Source organism: Artibeus jamaicensis, unplaced genomic scaffold (genome assembly GCF_021234435.1).
Source record: "Artibeus jamaicensis isolate MK-2021 breed Jamaican fruit bat unplaced genomic scaffold, CSHL_Jam_final contig_484, whole genome shotgun sequence".
Taxonomy (NCBI): Eukaryota; Metazoa; Chordata; class Mammalia; order Chiroptera; family Phyllostomidae; genus Artibeus; species Artibeus jamaicensis.
The window spans coordinates 1,352,368-1,377,932 of record NW_026521859.1 but is presented as its reverse complement, the minus strand read 5'-3'; the positions used below and the strand labels follow the sequence as shown (position 1 = coordinate 1,377,932).

The window sequence follows — 25,565 nt, the reverse complement described above, 5'->3', positions numbered from 1 at the left end:
CCTCGCTCCTTCCACACACCTTCCTTAGAATGACTCATGGAGGCAAACCCTGGCCACTACTAATCAGATCTCCACTTCTTTGTCATTTCAAAAATACCATATAACTGGAATCATGCAGCATGTAATCTTTGGGGATTGATTTTTTTTCACTCAGCATAATTCTCTGGACGGTCATTTATATTATAACGTGCATCGGTAGTTTGTCCATGTTATTGGTGATTAGTATTCCATAGTATGAGTGTACAACAGTTTAATATTCACCTGTGGAAGGACACAGGTTGTTTCCAGTTGGGGCTATTATGAATGAAGCCACTATGAACGTTAATAGACAGTTTTTATGCGAAGATAAGTTTTCATTTCTCTGGGATAAATCCCAAGAGTGAGATTGTGGTACCATAAGTCACTTGCATATTTAGTTTTATACATGAAACTGCCAAACTGTTTTTGAAATATAATTTTTACACCTTGTTTTATATCCTTTGTATTTATGTATTTAACATTTGGAAATTATACTTCCCCAACAGGACACTAAACAATCAGTATCAACTGCAATTTGTAATGGTTATGAGGCACAGATGTGAGTCTGCTATTACATGAGGCTATTTTTCTGGAATGAGTCACTTAACTAGCAGTTGAGCCTAGCAGTTGTTCAGCATTCACCTCACAGGGAAATTTTATTTTTTTCTCTACTCATCAACCCTACCTATGTTAATATCCATTCTGGGCATGTTTAATGGTTATTAATAAAATAATGAGCTTTTATATTTATAGAGATCTACCCATAATAGTATTTTAGCCTCAGTTAAGCCTTTCAGATGTTCAGTGATTGAATGCTTGAGACTTCAGTATTAAGTCCGTGTCTAAATACAGGTGTTATTTTATTGCAGTGGCCATTCACGCAAGTGCCATTACCTTGTTCTACCTTAAAATTTCTTTGTAGATTGTTTCTTCCCCCAAACAGCCCTTGTGATAAATGCATATCTCTAGACAGTGGTTAGAGTATTCCTTCTTCAGGAGAACAATGTCAAGTGTATTTATTTCTTATTTTAATCCTTGTACATGCTGTCTCAACTTTCGTGTTCAAGGCTATTGCATTTTTTCTATCGTATTTTTTTATATTGTTTGGTTGTATCTGGCATTGCTGTTTGGTAAGTTCTAGTGTTTCATATTTTTTCTCATCTTCAATTGTTGTTTCTTTTGTGATTAACTTTTCAAGTATGTCTTTGTGGGTTTATTTTGCTTTCATAGTTCTCTTGATCTCTGTGATTTCTCGGGTCACCCATAGTTCAAGAAAGAATTTTTTACAATAGCTAAGTATAGATGAAGCTCAGAAAAGAATACAGTTTTTAAAAGTACTCTAGCATTTAACTTCCAAATAGGTAATAGGTTTATACTATCACATTTTATGAAAATTCCATGGTTAATTATTTTTAAAGATTTTATTTATTTACTTTTATTTTATTTTTTAAATTTTATTTACATTTATTTATTTATTTAATTTTATTTCAAGTACAGTTTTCTATTTCTCCCATCCCAGCCCAACCCGCCCCGTGCTCCCCACCTCCCTCTCATTTCCATCCCCCTTAGTTCTTGTCCTTGTGTCCTTCATACTTGTTCCTCGAAATCCCTCCCCTTTTTTCCCCTTAAATTCCCTCCCCTCTCCCCTCTGGTCACTGTCCCCCTGTTCTCTATTTCAGTGTCTTTTGTTTTTATTCTGCTTGCTTGTTTGTTTTGTTGTTTAGCTTCCTGTTAAAGGTGCGATCATATGGTATTTGTCTTCAACACCTGGCCTATTTCACTCAGCATAATGCTCTCCAGTTCCATCCATGCTGTGGCAAAGGGTAGTAGCTCCTTCTTTCTCTCTGCTGCATAGAATTCCATTGTGTATATGTACCACAATTTTTGTCATTTATTTACTTTTAAACACAGGGGAAAAAAGGGTGAGAGAGGGAGACAAATATCAATGTGGGGTTGCTTCTTGCATGCCCCCCACTGGAGACCTGGCTTGCAACCCAGGTATGTGCCCCAACTTGGAATCAAACTGTCGACCCCTGGGTTTGCAGGCCTGTGCTCAATCCACAGAGCCACACCAGCCAGAGCCAAAAGTAAAATTTTAAAAGGTAATAAATAAGTGCTAATGAAAGAAGATTTCTTTTTGAACAACCAGCAGTTAACTACCATTTTTAACAGCTACAAATAGTAGATGTGATTTTCATGTGGTCACCAGATGCTGGAATTACCCAATGAAAATTACACCTTACTAAACCTTAGGGAAGGGTACTTTAATGAAATGAATTATGTTAAGTGATGAAAACCTTTTTTTTCTTTGTTACAAATGAGTATAACATATAAAAGAGAACTTTAATAACAGTGAAAAGGTCATTCATTAGTAGTATGATACCATGCATATGAAGTGAGAAAGGTGAAGACTTCTCAGCCTTGGCACTCATGATATTTTGGGCCAGATAATTCCTTAACGTGGGTGCTGTCCGGTATGCTAAAGTATGTTTAGCCGTGCCCCTGTCCTCTACACACTACACATCAGTAGCATACACATGTTCTGTCTTTATTATATCAGATTTAATCTTAGGCTTTCTGTAGTTTTAGATTGTGTCATTGAAAATTCTGAGTTTAGACCTGGGGGCAGGATTATTATCAATAAAATAGGAAAGTAGACCCTTTATTTTGCTCCTCGGCTCTGCTTAGTATATGCTGGATTTTTTTTTTTTCTTGGTCCTTTCCTGCCCAGCAGAACTTGTATCCCTATTGTCCATTCCTTTTCAACCTCTCTGTATGATTAGTAGCTCTTATTACATTATTAGAGCTAAGGAGTAAATAAATGGTAATAGTTCCTGAGCTACCCTCCCAAATTGGATTTGAATTTTGGTAGGCCTTATTTCTGAAAAGGCTGTTAAGTGGGACATTTTAAATGAGAGCCAGGCCACTGACAAAGACTTTTTTTGTTTTTGTTGTTAAATTGGTCCTTTAGTGCTTGTAGCACATCATAGAGTTGTACTTCATTTGAATCCACACAGTGGAGATCATGATTTCAAAAGACTGGAAGTCCCTTATTTGATTGAGATAAAGTCCAATCCAATATCTCACACGGTGAGTGATTGAATGAATAACATTGTGAGGCATTGTGAAGGATGGGGTGTGAGCTTGAATAGGCAGATTTCGATTCCACAGAGAGATCCCTAATTATCTTAATGTCTTAAATTTCTTCACCTGTATGCTGTCAAGCCATCAAATTTCAGTTCTTGCTTTGAACCGTCTCTGGAATACACTTGTCACTTCTTCACTGGGTATTTGAATGCTGAAAGACTGTCCTAGCTGTTTGTCTGTCCTCCATTCCCCTGATAGTGCCAGGCTAATTGTTTCAAACACAGGTTTTGCTGAATCACAAAAATCTCCTGTGTCCTTCCACACCCGGCTCCATTGTGTCTATTCAGCGTTATCTCCTACTCTTACTAAAAGGAACCTGCTTTCTGGCAGACCAGGTTTTTTCACAAGGCCTGAATGTACAAGCTCATACCTGTTTTGTGCTTTTGTTTGTTTTTCATTCTTGCGTGGAATGAAAATGTTCATTCTTGCTACTTGATTGTGTTCTCACTCGGCACCCCAGGTTCGGCTGAAGCCCACCTCCTGCACGGGGATCTCTATCACACCTATATTCCAAATTGATTTCTACTTGCTTTTATCTGAAAACCTAGGTAACTGGCGGTGCTCATTTGGCCCTTGGCAAAAAACGCTTTGTTTAAAGTGGTAATAAACAGCTGTGTGTGTGTGCACTGTGCCTCTTCAGCTAATTAATACATTCCTATAAAGCAAGTGTTTTGTGCTTCTTATATTTCATCAGTATGTGATTATATGCATAAAAGGTACTCAGTAAAGACTAATGTCAGTGGCTGGCCACGTACTGATTGCATTCTAATTCTATTTTTTAAATATTTTAAAACCCAAATCGAATAGGCTTATAGGAACTAATACCACCATGTGTAGTATCAGATTAAAGTCAGGAAGGATAGACTTCCTGGGTGTCAGAGAAGAAAGGTGTGTTTCCTTAGATGAGAAGCTGAAAGTGGAGGCCTCGGAAATGGCAAATCCACTAATATAGTCCGTGAAAAGGAAATCTATTTGTGGTAGTTTTTTAATTATGGTGAAATTAATGCTACTTTTGATATGAAATGTATGCCATACTGATCTGCAGGAGTGGAAATGAGTAAATGTAAAAATAATGGTTGACATGAATTATAACCCATTTGATTACTGAATTCTAACTGATCTTAATTTTCCTTTTTTCAAACACCCAGATACTTCTTGTTGCTGCACAGATGGACATTTGAAAGTGGTACTGTCAAATACTCGCAAGCATGGAGACCTCATCAATGCTGTCCTCACTGAATGATGAGTGTAAATCAGACAATTACATTGAGCCTCACTACAAGGAATGGTACCGGGTAGCCATTGATACGCTCATTGAACATGGGTTAGAAGCATACCACGAATTTCTTGCCAAGGAGCGAGTATCAGACTTTCTAGCTGAGGAAGAAATTAATTATATTTTGAAAAATGTCCAGAAAATTGCACAAAGTACAGTACATGGCACTGATAATTCCTGTGACGATACCTCATCCTCAGGGACTTACTGGCCCATTGAGTCTGATGTGGAAGCTCCAGACCTTGACTTAGGCTGGCCATACGTGATGCCCGGACTCTTAGGGGGCACCCATATAGACCTCCTCTTTCATCCACCAAGAGCACAACTACTTACAATTAAGGAAACTATTCGGAAAATGATAAAAGAAGCCAGAAAGGTAATAATTTTTCTATTTTTAAACAAAAAATCGAAACATGGAAAAGCATCATAATAGTATAACATATGTATATTAACATAATCTTTATATGTATCAACCATCCCTAATATTTTCAAGAAATATACACATGGATATATAGGAGGATTGTACTTTTCATATCTTGCAGCTATTTGAGAGTTCTGAAGTTGCTGCTAATGGCGGAGATTTCATTCTCTTGATAATATAGTATACATTCACACAAGAGACCTCATGTCCCTGAAGGCTAGGGTGTATGGACAATGAATGAGATAATTTGACATATTTATAAATTCAAAGCACTTAAATTTTCCTTAATCTCTGAAAGAAAATATGTTACTGGTAAATCCGCTGAGCTTTTCTTTGTTCTTAACAAGACTGAGCCTAATTTTTGCTCTGGATATAGTTTATGCTATTGAATAAGTCATAGATTTACTTATTTATTTCCTGAGTCATGTGAAAACAATATAAAATCAGGCATAATAATATAAAATTCTGAAGGAAGGTCTTCAGTTACTTCCCATTTGGGGGCCTCAGTATGCTTTATTAAATATTTATGTTGGGTTATAAATCTCAGAAATTTTGTTGTAGAGCTCATGTTAACATTTTATTTAATCAATTAAGTAAAAGTTACTGAGACTTATCTATATACTTAGGGCCATGATAGGCACTTCGGAGACTATAACAGAATTTCCTAGGCTGTTTATTGAACTCAACCTAGAGTTTTAAAATGTATGAATGAAAAGTTATGATTTTTAACTATAAAGTATCTATTTCTTAACTATGGATACTATGCAATGTAGAAGTTTAAATCTAAAAGGGACCTTAGGGTGCACACATAGGTGGAGTTGCTTTCTTTCATATCAATAAGAAATGCTTGAGAAGCTTGTATTCATGGAGTACAGAAATGCAAGATCCTTGGAATCTACAGTGACAAGACAGATTGTTAAGACAAGCTACTAAAAACCTCACAGTCATATTAGGGGGACACAATGTCCTGAGGCTAATATCAAAGGTCAGCTTTGCAAAAGTAAGGTGTTTTTTCCCCCTTAAACCTCTTGAGCTCAAATAACCTGACTTTTAAGTGTTGTTAACTCCTTATAGGATTACGTTATAGAAAGCACTAATCTATTTCAGTTTTTAAAAATTAGCCATAGAATCAGGCATGTCGTAGGTGTCCAAAGTTTTATTGAATGGATTGAGCTGTCAGTTCAATTTCCTGACTGAAACAATGAGTATTTTTAAAACTGGACTATCCTATACTTTGTGAATAAATTACACAATTGTATTTTGTAAAACAACAGAACAAAAGTCAACAATATATACGAGCCCTTGTAAAGGTAAAATAACAAATACCAAGTACCAAAATTTGCTAATTTTGGTTTGGGGACAGGATACGTTTTTGAACCACTGTGTCATTAACTGACAATTAAAAAATGCATTAGTGAAGATTAATATTATTACAGTAAGCTTATCAGTATGAAATCGTCAGCCTACACCACAGCTAGTTTCCTATGGGCATTGCATTTCTGTGATGCAAAATGAAATTCAGGAGGTATCATCAGTTCTTGTACTAGCACTAATTGGAAACTGAATGTTAGTCGTGGCCATTTGTTATATTTTTTTCTTTTTAACGTGGCAGCTATTTATTCAGAGAGACTCTACAAGTAATACTCTCCGCCTGTTCTTTGTCTCCTGGGAACTCCCACATGCATTGAGGAGCTGAGGAAGTTGAAGTCCATATGGTGAAAGAGTAGTGTAATGTTCTGCTTTGGTACACAAAATCAAAGTGACATAAAATAAGAAAGAGGAATTTTTACCTTTGTTCAATTTGTAGATACATATCCAAGATGAATTCAAAGAAAGAGAGCTATTTGAGCCTTGTAAATTGCATATGTTGCAACTGAATATAAATCATAACAGGTAACAAGTGTTTTTTCCCCAAAGCATTGAAGAATCTGTTAGTTTCTCCCCAGCTGTAACAAACATTGAGGTCCAATGAGCTATGTATATGCATTGAATATGTATTTCTGAAGTATACTGGAAATGTTCTTCATATGTCACTGTTTACTTAAAGATTTTTGAAGGATCCAGCACTCCAGAAATGAAAATCTTTTACAAGATTTTATATTATTTAGCCAATACCAGAGTCCTGTGAGAACTTTTAAAGTAAGAGCAAATATTATTATGAAATAAAAGCTTGTCAGACACTTTTTAAATATTAAGCATGATTTTCATGACTATCATTTATTCAGCAGATAAGTCAGTTTCTTATAATCCTCAAAATCAATGAAAGCCTATTAGTTATTGGGTGAACTTTCTGTTTTTGAACTGTTTTTGGAGGACAAGTTCCCTTTATTAGCAACTCTCAATGAATTGTCATAGCATTATAAATAGGACGACCTTTTCTTTTTTTCCCAGAAAGCATGTGAGTAATGTATATTTTAATGGGTAGAAGAAAGTTTTATGCCTCCAAACTTCTCAGGGATTATTTTTGGTAATTATTATTATGAAACTCTATGGAAATATGAGGCCAAACAAGCAGGGCTAGAAACCATCAAACAGTACCCAGAAAGCCATCTTGGAAATTTTATTTGTGCTTCTTTTTAATTTTTATTGTTTAAAGTATATTTTATTGATTTTGCTATTACAGTTTTCCCAATTTTTCCCCTTTATCCCCTCTCTACCCTGTACCCCCTAACCCTATAATTTCCCCCCTACTTTAGTCATGTCTGTGGGTTATACATATAAGTTCTTTGAGTTCTGTTTCCTATACTCTTTTGACCTCATCCTGCCATCTCGGAAAAATTTAAATTCATTTCCACTGTTCTTTTTGCAATGGAGATATGGTACTTGTGAATATAAATCTCGTATTATTGAAAAATCTTAAAATGAAAAAAATCCAGAAGCAATTTTCTTAGCAATCCAAACATCTGAAGTCTAATCATAATCACCAAGTTAGCCTTCCAGTCCCTGGAGAAAATAAATAAAAATGGTATTATACCTTGTTTATCTTTCCTGGAAATATTTTGGTTTTGAATTTCACTAACTTATATGCATTTTGATTTGTTGGCCTTAAACAAATAGCTAGATCTTTCTCTCTACAAAAATAAGTTTAGTCAGGAACAAACATGAATAGCAATGGGACATGTGAATTAATGCAGCCCATGCACAAGTCCAGAGAACAAAGGAGGCAAACATTTTTTTAATAGAGAAAAGGGGGGATTCAGAGGGGTTGTGATAAAGAGAGTCCATTAGAGGATAATGAGAATTTTGCCCTGTAGTGGCTTTTCACTGGCTGAGTTACGACAGTTTTGCATTGGCTGAATGGTTGCTGGGTGAGGAGGAGATCCTCCTTCCTGCTGCAGGAGTTGTAAACAGACTCCTTCCTGCTGGAGATGGGATTTGACAACCAGAGGTAGTGAGGGCTCCCCCGCAGGCCCTCCCAACTCCAGTTTAAATGAGGCTCTGTTTCTCAGTCGTCACAGTGTCTATCTTAAATAATACAATCTTTACAGTAGAAATTCATGGATTTGTTTACTTTAGAAATCCATACATTTGTTTTTATTGATTCATTTTATTTTTGCCAGTTATCACCTAGACGTTGTTTAGAGGGTATTTTTTTTCCTTTGCTTGCTTTTCCCCCTTTTTCTCTTTCTTTTTTTCTTTTGTGTGTGTGTTTATATTGTTATCTGAGAAATTTTCTTTTGGGAAAATCCAAGTGCTGGTAACATCTTACATATGCCCTACTATGGCCACATTTTTATTTAAGGGCACTTTTTCTGTCCTCTTTCTATTTTTCACTGTGCGGTTGACATAAATACAGTTGGGTTAACTTTGTAAAGTCTGATTGTATCTAGCAAGACTTTCCCAGGTAATTATTGGCCTTTCAAGGGGCGTTCCCAGTGATAGATGCATGTATTTGTAATTACCATGACTGCCTCTCATGAAAGTATCCTCTCTAATTACTTTAAAAAAGTCATCTTTGATTAAAGTAATTTTTTTCTAGTCACTCAGTGCTAGATATCCATAAGTTACAACTTTTGATAGTTTTGAATATGTAAATGGTTAACCAGAATACTATTTGCCTGTTTCCTAATTCTAGGCTAACTGCTTCTGTAAGATGTACATCTTACTCTTGTGAAATATTGAGTGAAGAAGATGTATAAGCAAAAGTCAAGTGAAAATGAGGGCAGAGTAATTCCTGAGGTGCTCTCCACTGCATCTCCTGAGTTCAGGTCTTGGTTCCTCCCTGAGTCACTGCTGTTGGGTGTGTCTGTTATGGCCCAGGGAGTTATTAGTAATACAGAGATACATTAACTACCAGCCTGCCCCGGGTCTGAGCCTGGGAAGGTGAGCAGATGATGGAGAGTTTCCTGGGTTTGACTGGTATTACAGAAATAGTACTGGACTAGAGGTCTGATCACTAGGGATCCACACTAAGTATGGATTCAACAAGTTGTTGTACCTTCCCAGGTATTTTCATTCATTGAGTGAGATAAATGAAACAAAGCCTTTTAGTGTTTGTTTTTTAAATCTAATGTTCCTATCTAAATCTTTGATAGTGCTTATGAACTCAAGATTATTTCAGTGTTATACTCCTTGCTGAATTAATCCATTTACAAATTTTATTGTGTCATCATGTGTCATTTCCGTCTGTATTACTTTGCAACTATATCTTGCCAGGTAAATGATACTTAGGTATTCATCAGTGCCTTTTTTTAGACTGAGATCGTCCCTGTCATAATGTTCCCATTTTTGTGGCATTTCCTCTCTTCCCCCCTCCCCATACTGTAAGTACTTTTATTATCTGAATTTGAGTCAACATTAGTTTCTGCCTGGAAACACCTACTGCTTAGTCAGATTTAATGACATTACTATCCTTTGATATTAATTTGAACACTTCTCTGACTGTAATGCATTGTTTGTTAATACATATGTATTTGTGTGTATACGAGAGAAAGAGGACAATGAGAGAGAGATGTTGTTAAAACTGCACTCACCTGGCTGTGTAACTCCTGCTGTCTACAGGAATACTCTTGCTATGCCTGACTTCTGGTGCTCCACTGGGAGATAACACATTCCATATCCTGCTCAGTTCATTCACACACCTACTCTCCTACTACCAATAACCATGATACTACCAAATACATAATTTTTAATAGTTACTTAAGGGAGAGGAGAGAGGAAAGAAGATAGCATATAGGGACTCTTTAACTTCATTAATATAGAGTTTGGGGCATCCTTGATTGATTTGATAACAAAGCCACAGTCTCTTCCTCTTTTTTTTTTATTGCAGAATTAAAATGATGCTCTTTTAAAAGAAGATTCATGGGATGCTATGAAAGCTCTGAATCTTAGAGTCAGGGGCAAGTTGAATCCAACTCAAACAGTTGTTCATATTAAACATCACATTCAGTTTCTCTGAACTTCATTTTTGGCATCTGTAAGATGGAGATTCTAATATTTATTGGATACTTGTGGGAATGGAAAGAAGTAGATGACGTATCTAACATGACGCCTACCACGCATTAAATACCCTACATGCTGTGTTGTGATGACAGCTCCTCCTCCTGCACCTCTTGCTCTTACTACACTGCTGCAGAGCTTTATTTTGTTAAAAATATCCATCTGTTAGTATTTTTGTATCACTGTGATTGAGCATTTTTTTTCTGTAAAAGCTCAGTATCTAACAAGATAGCATCTTACTAGGTATGCCATCTAGGTTAGCTGATTGTGAAATGACTATTTGTGAAAATACTTAAATGCATTTCTGAAGTATCATAATGATTATATACACTGCATTAGTTGGAGAGCAATGCAGCGTTTTCCTGATGTTGTTCCTTAGAAGGTTCAAAATGGGAAAATATTGATTCGACATAGGAACATATGAAAATAAGTCCTGGGAAGACAACTTAGATACATACAGGATCTGACAGAAGTAATGCCTGCTTGAGTGTGGTTGGTAGGGTAATAATATTGGCATAATAATTTATAGTTTTAATTTGAACGTTTAACCTAACAAGCCACATTGTGTGCTTCAGCGTGGTGTTATGTTACAGAATTACATGCTTATGATTTTGAAATAAAAGATTTCGTAATAAACAAAAGGGGTGTTATTTGTGCGAGATCCTGTATTTCATTAGTATATTCCAAATGTGCTAAAACGATATTCTCTTTTATGGAAAGCAGGTAATTATGAAAAAAAATTATAAACCATACTTTCTTACCTAAAGTTCTAAAGATCTAGAAAACTACAAAGCTCTGATGAAATGCTAAAGGAGGAAGGTCATGGTCTATAGAACCATGTAGTATATGATTCTGTATATTATAAAATATATATAAATAAAAACATATATAACTTCCCACTTTCATCTAAAATTTTTAAAGTGCTAATTTTATTAACTTTTAAAATAAAGATATTATATAAGGGTTTTATATTTATGAAAAAGAACAATAGGATTTTGCAAAATTTTAAAGTTCATGTTTATTACAGACCCACCATTTATTGTCAAAATTTGGCTTAAATAACTCTGAGCTTATAAAATATTGCTTATTAAATATTTCTGACATAATTCAAAAGGTGGCAATATTATTTAAGGCCTACAGTAATTAAAAGAACTAATTTCTTGATAGAGATGCTATTTCATGCTTTGTTGATGCAAAAAAATCTCAAGGGTGTGAAAAACGAAATTGTTAAATGAGATCTTTAACTTGCTTGCACACTAAAGTCATCTGGAATTTAGGAGTTTCAGATATTTCATCAGCGGATTATCGGGTAAAAGCTAAAGATCATCATGATTTTTATTTTTAACAGAATTTCATTTGAAAATTCACATCTCAGGAAAGACTTTAGCCTTACAAATAGAAATTAGAATTACTATTAGGGACAATATTTACCAGAGATGCTGCCTTGATAGTATTAAAATATGCCTTTAAACTCTGGCTGGTGTAGCTCAGTGGATTGAGCGCAGGCCTGCGAACCACATGATTGTGGTTCGATTCCCAGCCAGGGCACATGCCTGGGTTGCAGGCCAGTTCTCGCAGGGGACTCACGAGAGGCAACCATACATTGATATGTCGCTCCTTCCCTTCTTCCCTTCCCCTCTAAAGATAAATAAATAGAATCTTAAAGAAATCTTTCATGGACTTAAAAAAATGCCTTTATTGATTGCTGGGAAAATTTTTAAATGAGCTTTTTTAGAGTGCATATCATTTCATCCGATTAAGAGAAATGTTTTAAAACCATTTCCTCTGCTCTCTGATTCTCTTTGATTATTTTTGTCTAAATTAAGCTGTGAGGAGCCATCCCTGTAAGAACGGCATGTGGTGTGTACAGTGTTGCTACTAAACTCTGGGGGGCTGTTACTGACCATGGGAGAAAATTGAGTTCTGCCGGTTCTCAGACCTCTGAAATGGAATGCTTATTTTTTCGATGATTTCTGCTTATTCATTTCCCCTCCTGTCACAAGATTAAAGTAAAAACCACCATTTATTTAGTTACGAATTGAATTGTGTCATATGTTTCAAACAAGACACCTTTAGCAGTTTGTTGGGATGACAAAGCTAATTGCCATCATGAAACATTCTGCTCATAAAATACTGAGTTTTCCTAATGTCTAAATTACACCCGAATTTCACAGGGATAGGATTTAGCTCTCCTGCAAACTTTAATGCCTCCAGGGCAAAGCCAGGAAAATAACCCTGCTGAGGAAAAGGGGGCAAGTGGCATTCCAGCAGGGAGTGAGAAAAGCGAGGAGGAAGGGAAGGCACCTTGACTCTGTGGAAGTTCTTATTTAAAATGTTATAAATAAAATGCAGTTTGCAGCTGAGTATGATAATAAACTTAGGACCTCAGGTATACAGTGAGGTATCTCACTGAAAGTTAACTTTCATAAGAATAAGGACATATAGCTTTCTTTATCTGTTCTTATGAGATGTAAAATACAATGAAGTTTAGCTATGGGAGCCTTTTTGCGATGACGAGGGCTATAATGCCTGAATGACATTTCTGTATTTTAAGCATTCTGCCTGCTCTTCTTCAGTTGCCACAGATGCATCGTGTGGCATATGTGTTTACATCAATTATTCAGGTCTCCTAACTAGTCACTTACCAAATTGTGAAAAAATTGATTTGCTTTTATCATCGGGAGTGGGACTGGCTTCTGATTTTGTGTCATGAATTGATATTGTATTATCTAGTAAGGAGTAACAGGTAATAATTATTGAGCACTTGTGTGTCACATACTGTGGTAAGCACTCTTCATATGTTACCTTATTGACCTTCATAACCACCCTGTGAAATACATACTTTTATTATTCATATTTTACAGAAGAATAAATAATTTGCTTTCTTGTGATAGGTATGGCTCTAGTCAGTGGTAATGATCCAACAAGATCATAATTAGAAAGTAATAATGACTGCATATTCCTAAATAGAGGTACTGGAAGACCTAGTTGAGAGGCTCTAGGATTGAGAGCAGTTGGTGATGTGGAAGTATTAGTCCCTAAATGGGCCACGTACAAGGACGTTATGGGGTTGCAACCAGAAGTCAGAAGTGGCGTACTTGGAACCGAGAGGAGGTTATGATCAGTAGGTGAAGTTTAGTGTCTAGAATGCAGACTAGATCAGGAGGCATGGGGAATAAATGGGTTCTCTGAGTTCAAATGTAGGGAAAATTCAAAAAAGTAAGACAGGGACAGTCAGACAATGAAGTTATGTTTTGGCCTCTGCTGGGTTCAACTGTGAGGGGGACCAGTCAGGTTTTGGCTAGCCTTATAGGTGAAAAGTATGCCAGGATATTCATTTACTCAGCAAATATTTATTTAATGCCCATTCTATATAAGGTACTGTTCTAAATTCTTGGAATATATAAGAGAATAAAATACCCAAGAAACCATAGCTTTGAATGGAGCTTCCATACAAATGGGGAGAGAGATAATAAGTTTAATAGTCAGAATTTCCATGGAGAAAAACAACACAAATCGTAAATACGGTTTGGGTAGGATTGAGATTGGTGGTGGGGGTTAATTTTAGATACAATTCTCTGAGTAGACCTCATCAAGAAAGTGGCCTTGGAGTCAAGAATTGAGGAAAGAGGGAATGAGCCATATATCTATTTGTTGGCAGCATGGACTAGACAGACTATCTAATGTATGGCATGTATGTCTCTGTGTGTGTGTATGTGTGTGTAGTAAGCTTTAGGGCAGGAATATGGCTCCTTGTTTGTTAGAGGAAGAGTAAGGACCCGAGAAAGCAAAGGGGAGCTGGGTAGGTGAGTCTAAAGAGTTAACATGGAGGTCCTCATGGGCCATTATAAGAACCTTGGCTTATGCTCTGTGTGAAATGGGGAGCTGTTAGCGAATTTTGAGAAAAAGAGAGACATAATCTATTTTTCAAATGTGCTGTGTTTTTAAAGGATACAGTGGCTGCAGTTCTGAAAATTGACTATAGAAGCTTAAGACTATCAGAGGCTATTAAAATAATTCAAGTGTGAGTTGGTGGTATCTTAGATATTTAGATTAGATTTGGGATATATTTTAAAGGCAGAAAAATGTGGGATATGAAATAAGTTGAAAAGATAGGATTACTCCAGAAATTTGGGCTTGAGCAAATGGAAGGATGGCGTTGTCATCGAGGTTGGTGTCCAAGTCATCAGAGGATTGGATTAGGAAAGAGGCGCAGAGGCCAAGTTTATAGAGGCTTTATCATGTTCACCGCAACTGTGGCGTGGTTGGTCAGTATAAGCCCAGCCACCAAGACCTACAGAAATGTCTAAGTAGAGATTAGGGTTCACAATGGAATCTAAACATAGGGTGACTAGACTTGGAGGCCAGTCCTGATTCTGAGGGTGTAGGTGAAATATGGCATTAAAAGTAATTTAGATAAGATTCAGATATGAAGGGGTGGGTAAATACAGAGTGTGAGATAAGAAGAAGACAGACCGGATGGTAACCCAGGACCTGATAAAACAGATTGTATAACCTCCTGAGAAGTAGAACCTCCCATCGGCAATCATGAGGTAACTCCCATATGTTGGGTCTGGTGTACAAAAGACAATCAGGAACTGGAAAATTATTACTTGGGTGATCAGTTCTTTCATAGATCATTTTGGGTGAATAAATTTTGAGAAGTAGGAGATGTATGGTGGAGAGCTTGGCATTTTTATAGAGGGGATATCTTAAATAAATGTTAAGACAATAACATTTCTGTATAAAATGTTTCAGCTATGTATACCTAATTTAATTCTATGTATACTTATTGAATATCTGCTATGTACAGAGCACTTTGTTAGGTCATACAAATGGAAAAAAAACACTTCAAGTGGTTTATAGTCTGATGTTTGGAAGGCATGCTGAAAGATTTATGGGAGAGACAGATGAAATACTGTGGGTGTAACGTTTATGTGAGTGACCTGTGTATCAGACAGGATCTGGATTTTCCCCCACCTTTTAACTCTTTAGGTTTCAGAGCATTGTACAGACATTGTTTGAAGTTTCAAAATACAGAAAATTTGATATAGAGGAAGTATCTTTGAAATATTTATTGGCAAACAATTGTGTTTGTTCACTAGTTCAACTTATTGGTTCAACAAATGTATGTAGTAAAGGTTTACATATTTTTATTGTGAGAGTATATATATATTCCTTAAAGAAGATATGAAAAAATACAGGGAAGGCTTAAGAAAATAGAATTTAGACATTTTCTTCCTTGGTAGATAAATAGATGGATAGAGACGTATATGTGCATATGTTTGTGTGTGGGCATATATAATACCTTATCCAGACCTCTGAAATAAAATATACATGTGTAATATACTGAGATCACCCCTGAGGTTATGTATAAGAATGTGTGTCCTACTTCTTTTTCACTTAGGATTTTTCCCATTGTAAAGCAATTAATTTTCTCTGCTGATAAGCAAAGGGATAATAAAAGGGGCAGCAGTGGAAGCTACTATCTGTTCTGGGTGCAGGTAGTAAAGAAGCTCATAGTCTCTAAGGAAATTTAAAAAAATACTAAGGTGGACCAAAATGCAGTCTGCTTTTTATAAAATCATGTGCTGAAAATTGTGCATAATATCAGTGATGATATGCTCCTCCTCACCAGGGCAGACCCTCATGCAGGCAGGGCAGACCCCTGCAGCCTCCCCCTGCCCCTCCTCCCAGCCCCTGGTATACCAGTGCTAATACAATGTGGCCATGGTGGCAATCTTCCTGTGGAAATGGAGACAGCCCCATAACTGTTTTTGTGTAATCATTAACCCTCAATAGTTGACTCTTGAAGATTTAAAAGCAGAAACATCAGTACATTCACATGTTCTTTAACAAACCAAAATTTCCCTTTGGACAGGATTAATTTCTATTAATTACATTTTAATCCCCCCCCAAGAATGCAAATGAATATTTTAAATGAGTCAATCAATTTGAAAAGCAAACTCATTGCCATTTGGCTAAATGTCAACCCAATAGGTGCTCCTGGAAAATCCACCATCATGGAAAAAAAAGTTTCAGTCATAGAAGTCATATTCAAGCCTTTGAAATTCTGGAGCCATTATGGAAGAAGAGTAAATAACTAAAAAATCTGGTGCTGTGGCCATGTGATCTTTTTACAGATGGGCAGTTGGAAATTGAGAAAGTCCAGAAGTCTCAATCACCCAACTGATTAGTATCTAGCAAGTCAAATAGTATTCAGGCCTCTCAAGTTTCCATTCCAAGACTCTTTCTCATCATGTCACTTTTCTACTTGGGAAGCAGAACTGAATCTGTTAATGACATTAAAAATGTCTAACATTTACTGAGTGGTGTGTGCTAGACAGCGTGCGAAGCACTTTTTATGTGTTAACTTGCATGTTCACAACCCCTCTCTAAGATAGGTACCTCTATTGTTTCCTTTAAATGCTGTAGACCAAAGAGGTTAAATAATTGAAACTCTGGTTTAGAAGTCGGAGATGGCAAGGCTGGTGTTGGAGCCCAGGCGGAGGGCCCAGACAGGACAGAGCACTTCACCATCAGCATGACCTCTGATGGACCATTCCCTGCTGGTACCATGCAAATCAACTGAATTCCCACAACACTTTTGTGTAGATTACTGTTACATTTGATTCCTGGTTATCCACCAGATACAGTCCAGCTCAATAAGCATGATATCTATGTTGCTCTTCACATTCAAAGAGGCTCTGCGTGCATCCTCTCACCTTTGTGTTTTAGCTTCTTCCGCTTGCTTCCAGCCACCTTATACTCTGGTGTTACTGAATTCTCCAGGAGTTCCCTGGCAACCTATTTTTTTTTAATTTTGTACATGGCCATCCCCGTACCCTGGAGCATCCCTGCTCATATTCTATGCCTTCCACTCATTCTTTAAAATCTGTTAAATGCTACATGTTTGGTTGAGTTCTGATCAGTTCCCTTATTGGACTTGGATTAGCCGCCCTCTGTGCTGTTGTCACTTCATGCTGCTGTCCTTTGATTTTAAGTGAGGCATAGTCTTCGTTCTGTCATAAGGCCTGGGGTTTTTGCTGTGGATTTTTTTTTAGTATCCTTTCAATTGTAAAGTCAGCTGGCCATTTTGTTGATAATTTAAAGATAATAGATGTCTTTTTATGTTTGCTTTCACACATCCTTTTCATGAAGCACTAATATGATGTAACTGTGTGAGTAATTACTTTTCAGTTTTTTCTTTTTGCTTCTGACCATAGCAGAGCTTCTTGAGTCTGTATGTTAGAGTCTATCTGCTCTCCTTGGAAATATCTCAGTTAGCATTTTATTTGTGTTTTACATATTGCTCCCAACTTATTCTAGACCTTCTTTTCTCCTAGGAATTCTAATTACATATATGATATAAATCTTTGGGATTTTTAATTAAATTATCGGGGTGACTTTGTTAATAAGATCACACAGGTTTCAAGTGGACATTTCTGTGACACGTGATCTGTACATTGCACTGTGTGCTACCACCCACGGTCAGATCATCTTCTGTCACCATGTATTGTGCCTTTGTTTGTTTATTTAAATGTAATTTGTATAGTTCATATTCATTTTTGTGCTTTCCATAATTTTCTCACTGTACTTAATTTTGGATATTTTCTATATAGCTATCTTTAAATCATTAATTTGGTTTTTTTTAACGTTTTATTTTACTTTTTAGAGACAGGAAAAGGGAGGGAGAGAGAGGGAAAGAAACATATATGTGTGAGAGAAACATCAGTCAATTGCCTCTCACATGCCCCAGTCAGTGACCTGGCCTGCAACCCAGGCACATGATCTGACCAGGAATCAAAACTGGCAACCTTTCAGTTCATAGGCTGGCACTCAACTCATTGAGCAACACAGCCAGGCCAAGCCATTAATTCTTTCTTAATCTGTGTATTATTTGTTATTAAATTGGTATTTTTCAATTATATAAATCTTGAATGCCTCAATAACAGTTATTTTAAGCATATATTGATAGCACCAGTATCTGATCACCTATAGGTCTATTCTGTTGTCTGTTGTTGTTTTTCTCGTGGTGTTTGGTCATTAAGTCTGGCAGCTAAAAATTTTGGAATTTTTGATTGAATAATGGATATTTAGTATGAAAAGTTGCAGAGGTAATCTCTTTTATAGAGGATTTAGCTTTTTCCTCCCTTTGGGTTCACAGTTAAAGAGAGGGTAGATCACCTTATTCCATACAGGGATTCAGATGTTACGAGGCTGAGATGTAGTCTGTCAGACTAGTGCGCTATCTCCAGTTTTCACTCACTTCTAAGGGAACTCTACTGGGGTTTCTTTTAAACACTGAACGTTTTTACTGGAGCCTTTTTTGGGGATAATGTGAACTGCAAACTTTATCTTCCAATATTAGTAAAAAGCTTTCTTAAGCTTTTTTACACTTATGTTAACTTTCTCTTACTTGGTTTCTCTTCTCCTTTTACTCCGTGACAATTTAGGACTCGGCAAATGTGTACAAGTTAGTTAACTGCACAGAATCTGGAGTTCACTTTATTGTGATTCTTTTTTCTCTGTGATTAAAGGTCTTCAAGTCCTTTTTGTATTGTTGGACTGGACTCCAATTTTTGTTGTCTTTATCTCTCTGAGATTGCTGAAGACTGTTGACCACAGTTCACTGTGCAGCCTTCTTGCTCTGTGAGTTGGCAAATCTGAAGAAAATGTTAGGTGAAAAGTGGCAAGAAAAGCTTGGATTACCTCTTTGCTTCTTCTTTATGAATTTGGCCCCACGGATCCTAGCTGCCTTAATTTTTCTTCTCCTGCCCTTTAGTGTTTCTAGTAGGAGAGTTGGTCTAAAACAAACTATCATAGACTTATATTAGAGGAGACCCTTTTATTTTATTACTATGATTAAATATCATAAAATCTACATGTGAATTTAAGAAAATTGCACATATTAGGTATCTATTAAAGGAGTTACAAGTAGAAGGAAATAAGTTGTCACTATATTAATGTTTAGAGAAAATTGTTTAAAATTTATGTCTAGTACTAAAATATAGATATAGCTCATTCAGTGAATCAGTTAAAGGCTATTTTTATTTTACTCTTATTTTGAGCATTTCCAACATTTTTATGGATGGAAATCACCTTGGATTTTATTTTTCTCTCTCATGCTTTATATAACACATCATGAAACTTGCTATTTCAATAACTATTCCAATCCAGTTTTGCCTATCTAAACTATAAAGAAAAATTTTTGTGTTTAAAATATTACTTAAAGTAGTATTCATCTAAGAATATGTTTATTGTTCTATCTGTATTATATTTGTGTATTATATTCTGTCTATATAAGGATAGATGTTCATGTATACATATGAGGATATATGTACAGACTTTTCAGTTTATCATGTTTCAAATCTTACAAGGAGACCTCCAAGATCTTGAAACACACACACATTTTAACTCTATGGGAAATGTAATAGGGTTTGGGGGCTCCTAGGTTTAAAGCCTTAAAAAATTAAGATAGCATTAAAATGATCTAAATATTATATACAAATATAATTTAGTTGTTAAGTTTATATGTAAACTTTGTATATGTATGTATGCATATATAACTTTTATATTTTAACTATTTCTGTTAAACTTATTTTTTAAACAGAACTATATGTAATGCCACAATCTACTCAAAACATGCAGATGAAAATGAGCAACTCCAAATAAAACCAAAAAGCATTATATTTTTCACATTTATATTCTAGAAAAATGTACATTTGGGAGAGTGTAACATTAATTTTTTCAGTATATGTTCATTTCATCTGTTTTCAAAATTACTTGTCACATTAAAAAAAATAAATGTATTCATTGAGCCAAGTACATGAACATATTTTTCCCTGAGTTACATTTCAAACAGTTCATTTCAGTTAATAATCCAATTTGAAAATGATTCAGCTCATTCCAAACAAACAAACAAAAAACTTGTCATACCAGTTGCCTTTTTATTTTTTGTAAAATTATATGGATTTTTATTCAATTAACAGAGCTTTTAGGATTCATTTACATAGTTTCACAGCAACAAAATTCCTGGACCTCAAGGTCACAGATTTCTCAAAGCTTAGTTTCAGATTAATGTGTATATCCACATGGCCTTATTTGCAAGGGTGAGACCCAAGAATCTGACAGAGCTCAAACAATTACTTAAAGATAGCACTTCAGAAAGTGAGCCACAGAATACACTCATCCATTTACAAGTGGAATCCTCTCCTCATGCCCAGAAGTAGAAAATGCCCAATTTCTTTTTTTCATCACTGCTGAAAAAACTGCTGTATATATCACCGTTTCCTGTGTAACAGTATTCAACTTATGTAATCATGTTATTGTGAAAAAACAGTAATAAGAACAATGTTTAAAATTATACGTGTTTATCATAGGGCTTCACATTTCAAACTGGGCTGAATATCTTTATTCTCCAATGCCAAGGGCCTTCCCTGGATAACTCCTGACCCTTCCTTACTGAGGACTTTCCAGCTGATACCCTTTTAACTTCTAGCCTTTCTTCTTTAAGAACCTAATTTCAGCTACCCTATCTTCCAGTGGTTTTTCAGAGGGGAAAAAATCTCTGATCTTGATGCCCCTGCACCCCCCTGCAATCCTATTACTTTCATTTTTTAAAATTTTTATTTAGTTATTTTCATGTACAGTTTTCTGTTTATTTCTCCCAGCCCAGCCCACCCCTCTCCCATGCACCCCACCTCCCTCCCATTTCCACCCCCCTTAGTTATTGTCCCTGTGTCCTTTATACTTGTTCCTCTAAATCCCTCTCATTTTTTTCCCCTTAAATTTCCTCCCCTCTCCCCTCTGGTCGCTGTCCCCCTGTTCTCTGTTTCAGTGTATTTGTTTTTATTTTGCTTGCTATTACTTTCATTTTTATACTTTAAGTTTATATTCCTAATTGTTTCCCTTCTACTTTCCAATAGACCCCCCTCTAGAGTGTTGCTTGCCTCCATCCCACTATCATTTCTTGCCACCATGCTTTATCTCTTACTTTTTAACCATCGTGCTTCCTTAAGAAAATTTCTCCTGTGTCTCTCCTTCTTTATCTCTCTTTTCTCCCAACCCTGCAGTCTGGATTTTTCCTCCGCTCTTCTGTCCTGGTGCCCCACAGTCCACTGTTGTCCACATGGTTAAGATGTGCCCGTGACCTTCTCCTAACCCGCAGTTCCTTCTGCTTCTCTGTGCAGTGTTCTTCTTTAACTCTCTTACCATTGGTTTCTGTGTATTTCTCTCCATTCTTTCCCTGTGCTTATATTATTTCTTAATATCCTTTGGCAACTCTATTGCCATCTCCTGCAAGTGAATGCTTAAAAGATTTTCTATTCTTGGATTTGTTCTCTTTCCACATTGTATTCTTTAGTGCTGCTTTCCACTTCGACAACTTCAGCTACTTCTGCTGTTACAGCTCTGGTCTTCTGCACACTGGCTTTTAATTCTGACAGTCCACTGTCTTTACCTGTACAGCCCAGTGGACCTTCAAATGCAGTATGTCCAAAATAGCAGCAAGAAGTTTATGAAGCTCACTAAACCATTTCTCCTGCCTCCTCACTTTGTTAAAGACATTGTTCTTTCTTAGATACCAAGGCCACAGTATCTTAGAATCACATGTGATTCGTCCCTGTCCCCTCTTATACCTCCAGCTTTGTCAGCAAGCAGTTTTGGGCTTCTGCCACATCTCCCTCCTCTTATTTCTCCCCATTGCTGCCGCCACTGTTCTGTTTTCTACTTTCCAGGTTAATTGCATCAGTCCCTTTAACTCATTGCTACATACTTCTGCTTTCTCCAGTATTCCTACAGTCACAGCCACTTGCCAGATGATCAATGACCTTGTCATTCTTTTCTAATTATATGCATTTATGTAGTTGCATTGCACAAGTGTGACAGAAGCACTGACCAAATCCAGCATCTGGCTTTCTAGGTTTGATATACTATTCTTTTCTACCTTTAAATCCTTGCTTTTTCCCTTCCATCTTCCAGAAATATTCTTCTCTGTCTCTACTAATACTGCATATATTTTGGGGCACCAGATGTTAATGTTACATATGCTGACTTTAAAATGTGTCCATAACTCTTCAAAGGTCCTCCTTCTAAAAGGTGCATGTGAAGTCACTTCCTGTTGTGTGTGGACTGGATGTAGTGACTTCTTCCAATGAATGGAAGATGGCGGGAGTGTGGGTGTGAGCAGGTTGTAACAGACGTCTTGCTCTCTTTTCATGACTTATTCTGGGGGAAGCTAGCTGCTGTGTCATGAGTTCACACGGTCGTTTAAATGGAGGCCCATGGGTTGGCCTAAAAGTCTGTGGGTTTTTTTTCCGTAAAATAAAAGACACATTTTCCATTTACACCAATAACTTTATTGATCTATTTTGAGTATGTTGGCTGTCTCTCACTATTGGCTTCTAGTGGGGAGAGGCCAGAGGTGCTGCTAAACGTTTTCCAGTGCATAAGACAGCCCTTTTTGATGGTTTTTTTTTAAGTGCACACTGACATGGCAGCTGCTACAATACAATGTAACAAAATTGTTTTTGAATGAATTAAAGGCAACTAAGAGCCTACATATGAAAAAAACAAACTTTTTGGCCAACCCAATAAAGTCTTCTTACAATAGTTAAGTGAGTGAACCATCTTGGAAGCAGCTGCTCCTTCCCAGCCAACTCAGGTCCCTGCAGCCTTCAGTCAGAACTACCCAGTAAGCTACTCTCAAATTCTTCAACTGTATAAACTATGAGACAATAAATATTTGTTGTCTTAAGTCACGAAAATTGGGGGGGATAATTTGCTACACAGCAACAGATAACTAATAAGAGGAAGCCTGATCTCTACTAGTGAGATGAGGCTACTCCTGAGAATTGTCTTGATTTATGCCATCAACATGTTCTCTGACACAGTCTATTTGTATTGCAGTTACTAATACACTTTATAATTTGGTGTATTACTGCAAAGTTTTACAAGTGTAAACTGTTTGATAAACTATGTAAATACATTGGAGCTTAAAATACAAACCAAACTTCTAATATCAGTTCAGTAACTTGACACTTTACATCAAAAAGAGTTGTCACCCTGGCTGGTGTTGCTCAGTTGGTTGGAGTGTTGTCCCACACACCAAAAAGGTTGCAGGCTTGATTCCCAGTCAGAGAACATACCTAGGCTGCAAGTTCAGTCTGCAGCCGGGCCACATGCGGGAGGCAACCTACTAGTTTTTCTTTCTCAAATCGATGTTTCTCCCTGTCCCCCTCTCTCTCCCTTCCTTCCTCTCCCTCTAAAATCAATAAATATATTCTTGGGTGAGGATTTAACAAGAATAAGTTTTATATATGAATATTTACTATCACCTTGTGGGTCTTCAAAGACGTTCTCAGCATCTTGTCTCACATTTCCAGTTATATATATCCAACAGTCATAAACCAGTTAAGGTATTATAATTCTACTGAATCGTGTTACAGACTGAGCCAATTTGTTCAGGTATGAAGGCCTACTGAACAAAGTGATGTAGATGGAAAGGTATTCTTTTTATTAAAAGCTTCTAAAGTTTAGACCCAATGATTCTCCCTGATAATATTCGTGTGCAGAGAATATAAAAGGAATCTTCAAAGAGTACTTTATAGTACATGTGTATATGTGTGAGGTCTCAATGTTTAACTTCTACAGTCCTCCTACTTCTCCATTTTGGAAGTCATTTGACATTCTAATTACTTTAAGTGTTGTAAGTGCTGAAATATAATTGGTTTCTTGTCCCCTTATTTTAACCTGAATTTGGTATGTTTCATGGTGGTCAGAGAACAGTACTCTTTAATTATTCTAAGAAGAAAGCTGTTCTTTTTCATTTGGATGTTCACATTCTTCTGTAAAGGGTTAATTTAAGGGTGAGGGACAAGAGTTTCATTTAGGCTGGTATTTAACAGTGTATCTTTGCACTTTAATCAGATAAATGCTATAGGACATGTAGCCAATGACCTTCAGTGCCTGTGGTGTGGTAGCCATTGATTTAGGTGGCTCTCCCAAGTGTTCCATGTCTAAATTCAACAAGCAGTGGATTGGCCATGGATTTGCAAACTCCAAATTCTAGAAGCATTTCCTTCCTTCCCTCCTTCCTTCCTTCCTTCCTTTCTTCCTTCCTTCCTTCCTTCCTTCCTTCCTTCCTTCCTCCCTTCCTTCCTTCCTTCCTCCCTTCCTTCCTTCCTTCCTTCTTCCTTCCTTCCTCTCTGATAGGGTAGTGATCAAATGATACATGCGGTCTATTTGGATTCTGATGAATATCTTGATATTTTTATTTTGTTTTATTTTTTATTTAATATTTATTATATTTTTCCATTACCATTTAGTTCCATTATACCACCCTCCCCCAGCAATTGCCACACTGTTGTCCCTGTCCATGAGTCCTTTTTCCTTTTTGCTCAACCCCTCCACCCCCACCCCCCGCCCCCCTTAGCTCTCATCCTGCTCTCCACCTATGAGTCTGTCCCCATTTTCCTTGTTCAGTTTGTTCGTTAGATTCCACATATGAGTGAAATCATATGGCATTTGTCTTTCTCTGACTGGTTTATTTCACTTAGTGTAATGTTCTCCAGGTCCACCAATGCTGTCAGAAAGGGTAAAATTTTCTTTTTTTTTACAGCTGAGTAGTATTCCATTGTGTAAATGTCCCATAGTTGTTTAAAGATGACAGTCTCATAGATAAATTGGGCAAATATAATTTACCTTCTGTAACTTAACATATGTGGTGTGGTATCTGTCAGTAAAAAAATACACATGTGCCCCCAAATGTACAAATACAATCTAGTTTGCACAGGTGTGTTATATTTGAGAGAACAAACCCCCAGAGATTTTAATTAAGATGTGTGTCATCTTAGAGATGCTAAGAAATGGAAGTCTATATGAGTTTGTCCTCAACCATCTGATGTTTAACTTCATGTTTTTGTTTTTGACTAAAAACACACATCCTGTCCCTCGACTTTTCAGTAGATGACATATTAGAAAGGGTAACAGGCCTTTGGAATGTAGGCCTCTAATGGAGAATGGCTTTGTTCGGCCATTAGAAATAAGCAGGGACACGCGTGATAGCATACCTTGTAGAAAGAAACTTCAGGATATGCAGACGTATGTGGCTGCTCAGGTCAGTCATTATGAGCATCAACTCTGGATCCAGACTGCCTGACTTTGAATTTCATCGAACTCTACTGCTTAGCTTTCACCGTGTACTCAGTATGATGCTACAGGTCTAAATGTGTATTTTATTTGGGTCTTGAAACCACTCTAAGG

The 25,565-nt window shown here is 36.6% G+C and overlaps 1 protein-coding gene across 2 annotated transcripts in view; it reads left to right on the top strand.

Annotated features, from left to right (window-relative positions):
• Positions 1 to 25,565, top strand: part of FAM83B (family with sequence similarity 83 member B) — a 160,636-nt gene that overhangs the window by 94,676 nt on the left and 40,395 nt on the right. For both annotated transcript variants that reach the window (XM_053668278.1, XM_037152080.2), the window contains exon 2: positions 4,314 to 4,817. In XM_053668278.1, coding sequence (XP_053524253.1) covers positions 4,374 to 4,817 — 444 coding nt within the window. In that variant the 5' untranslated portion in view covers positions 4,314 to 4,373. The remainder of the gene's footprint in view (positions 1 to 4,313; positions 4,818 to 25,565) is intronic.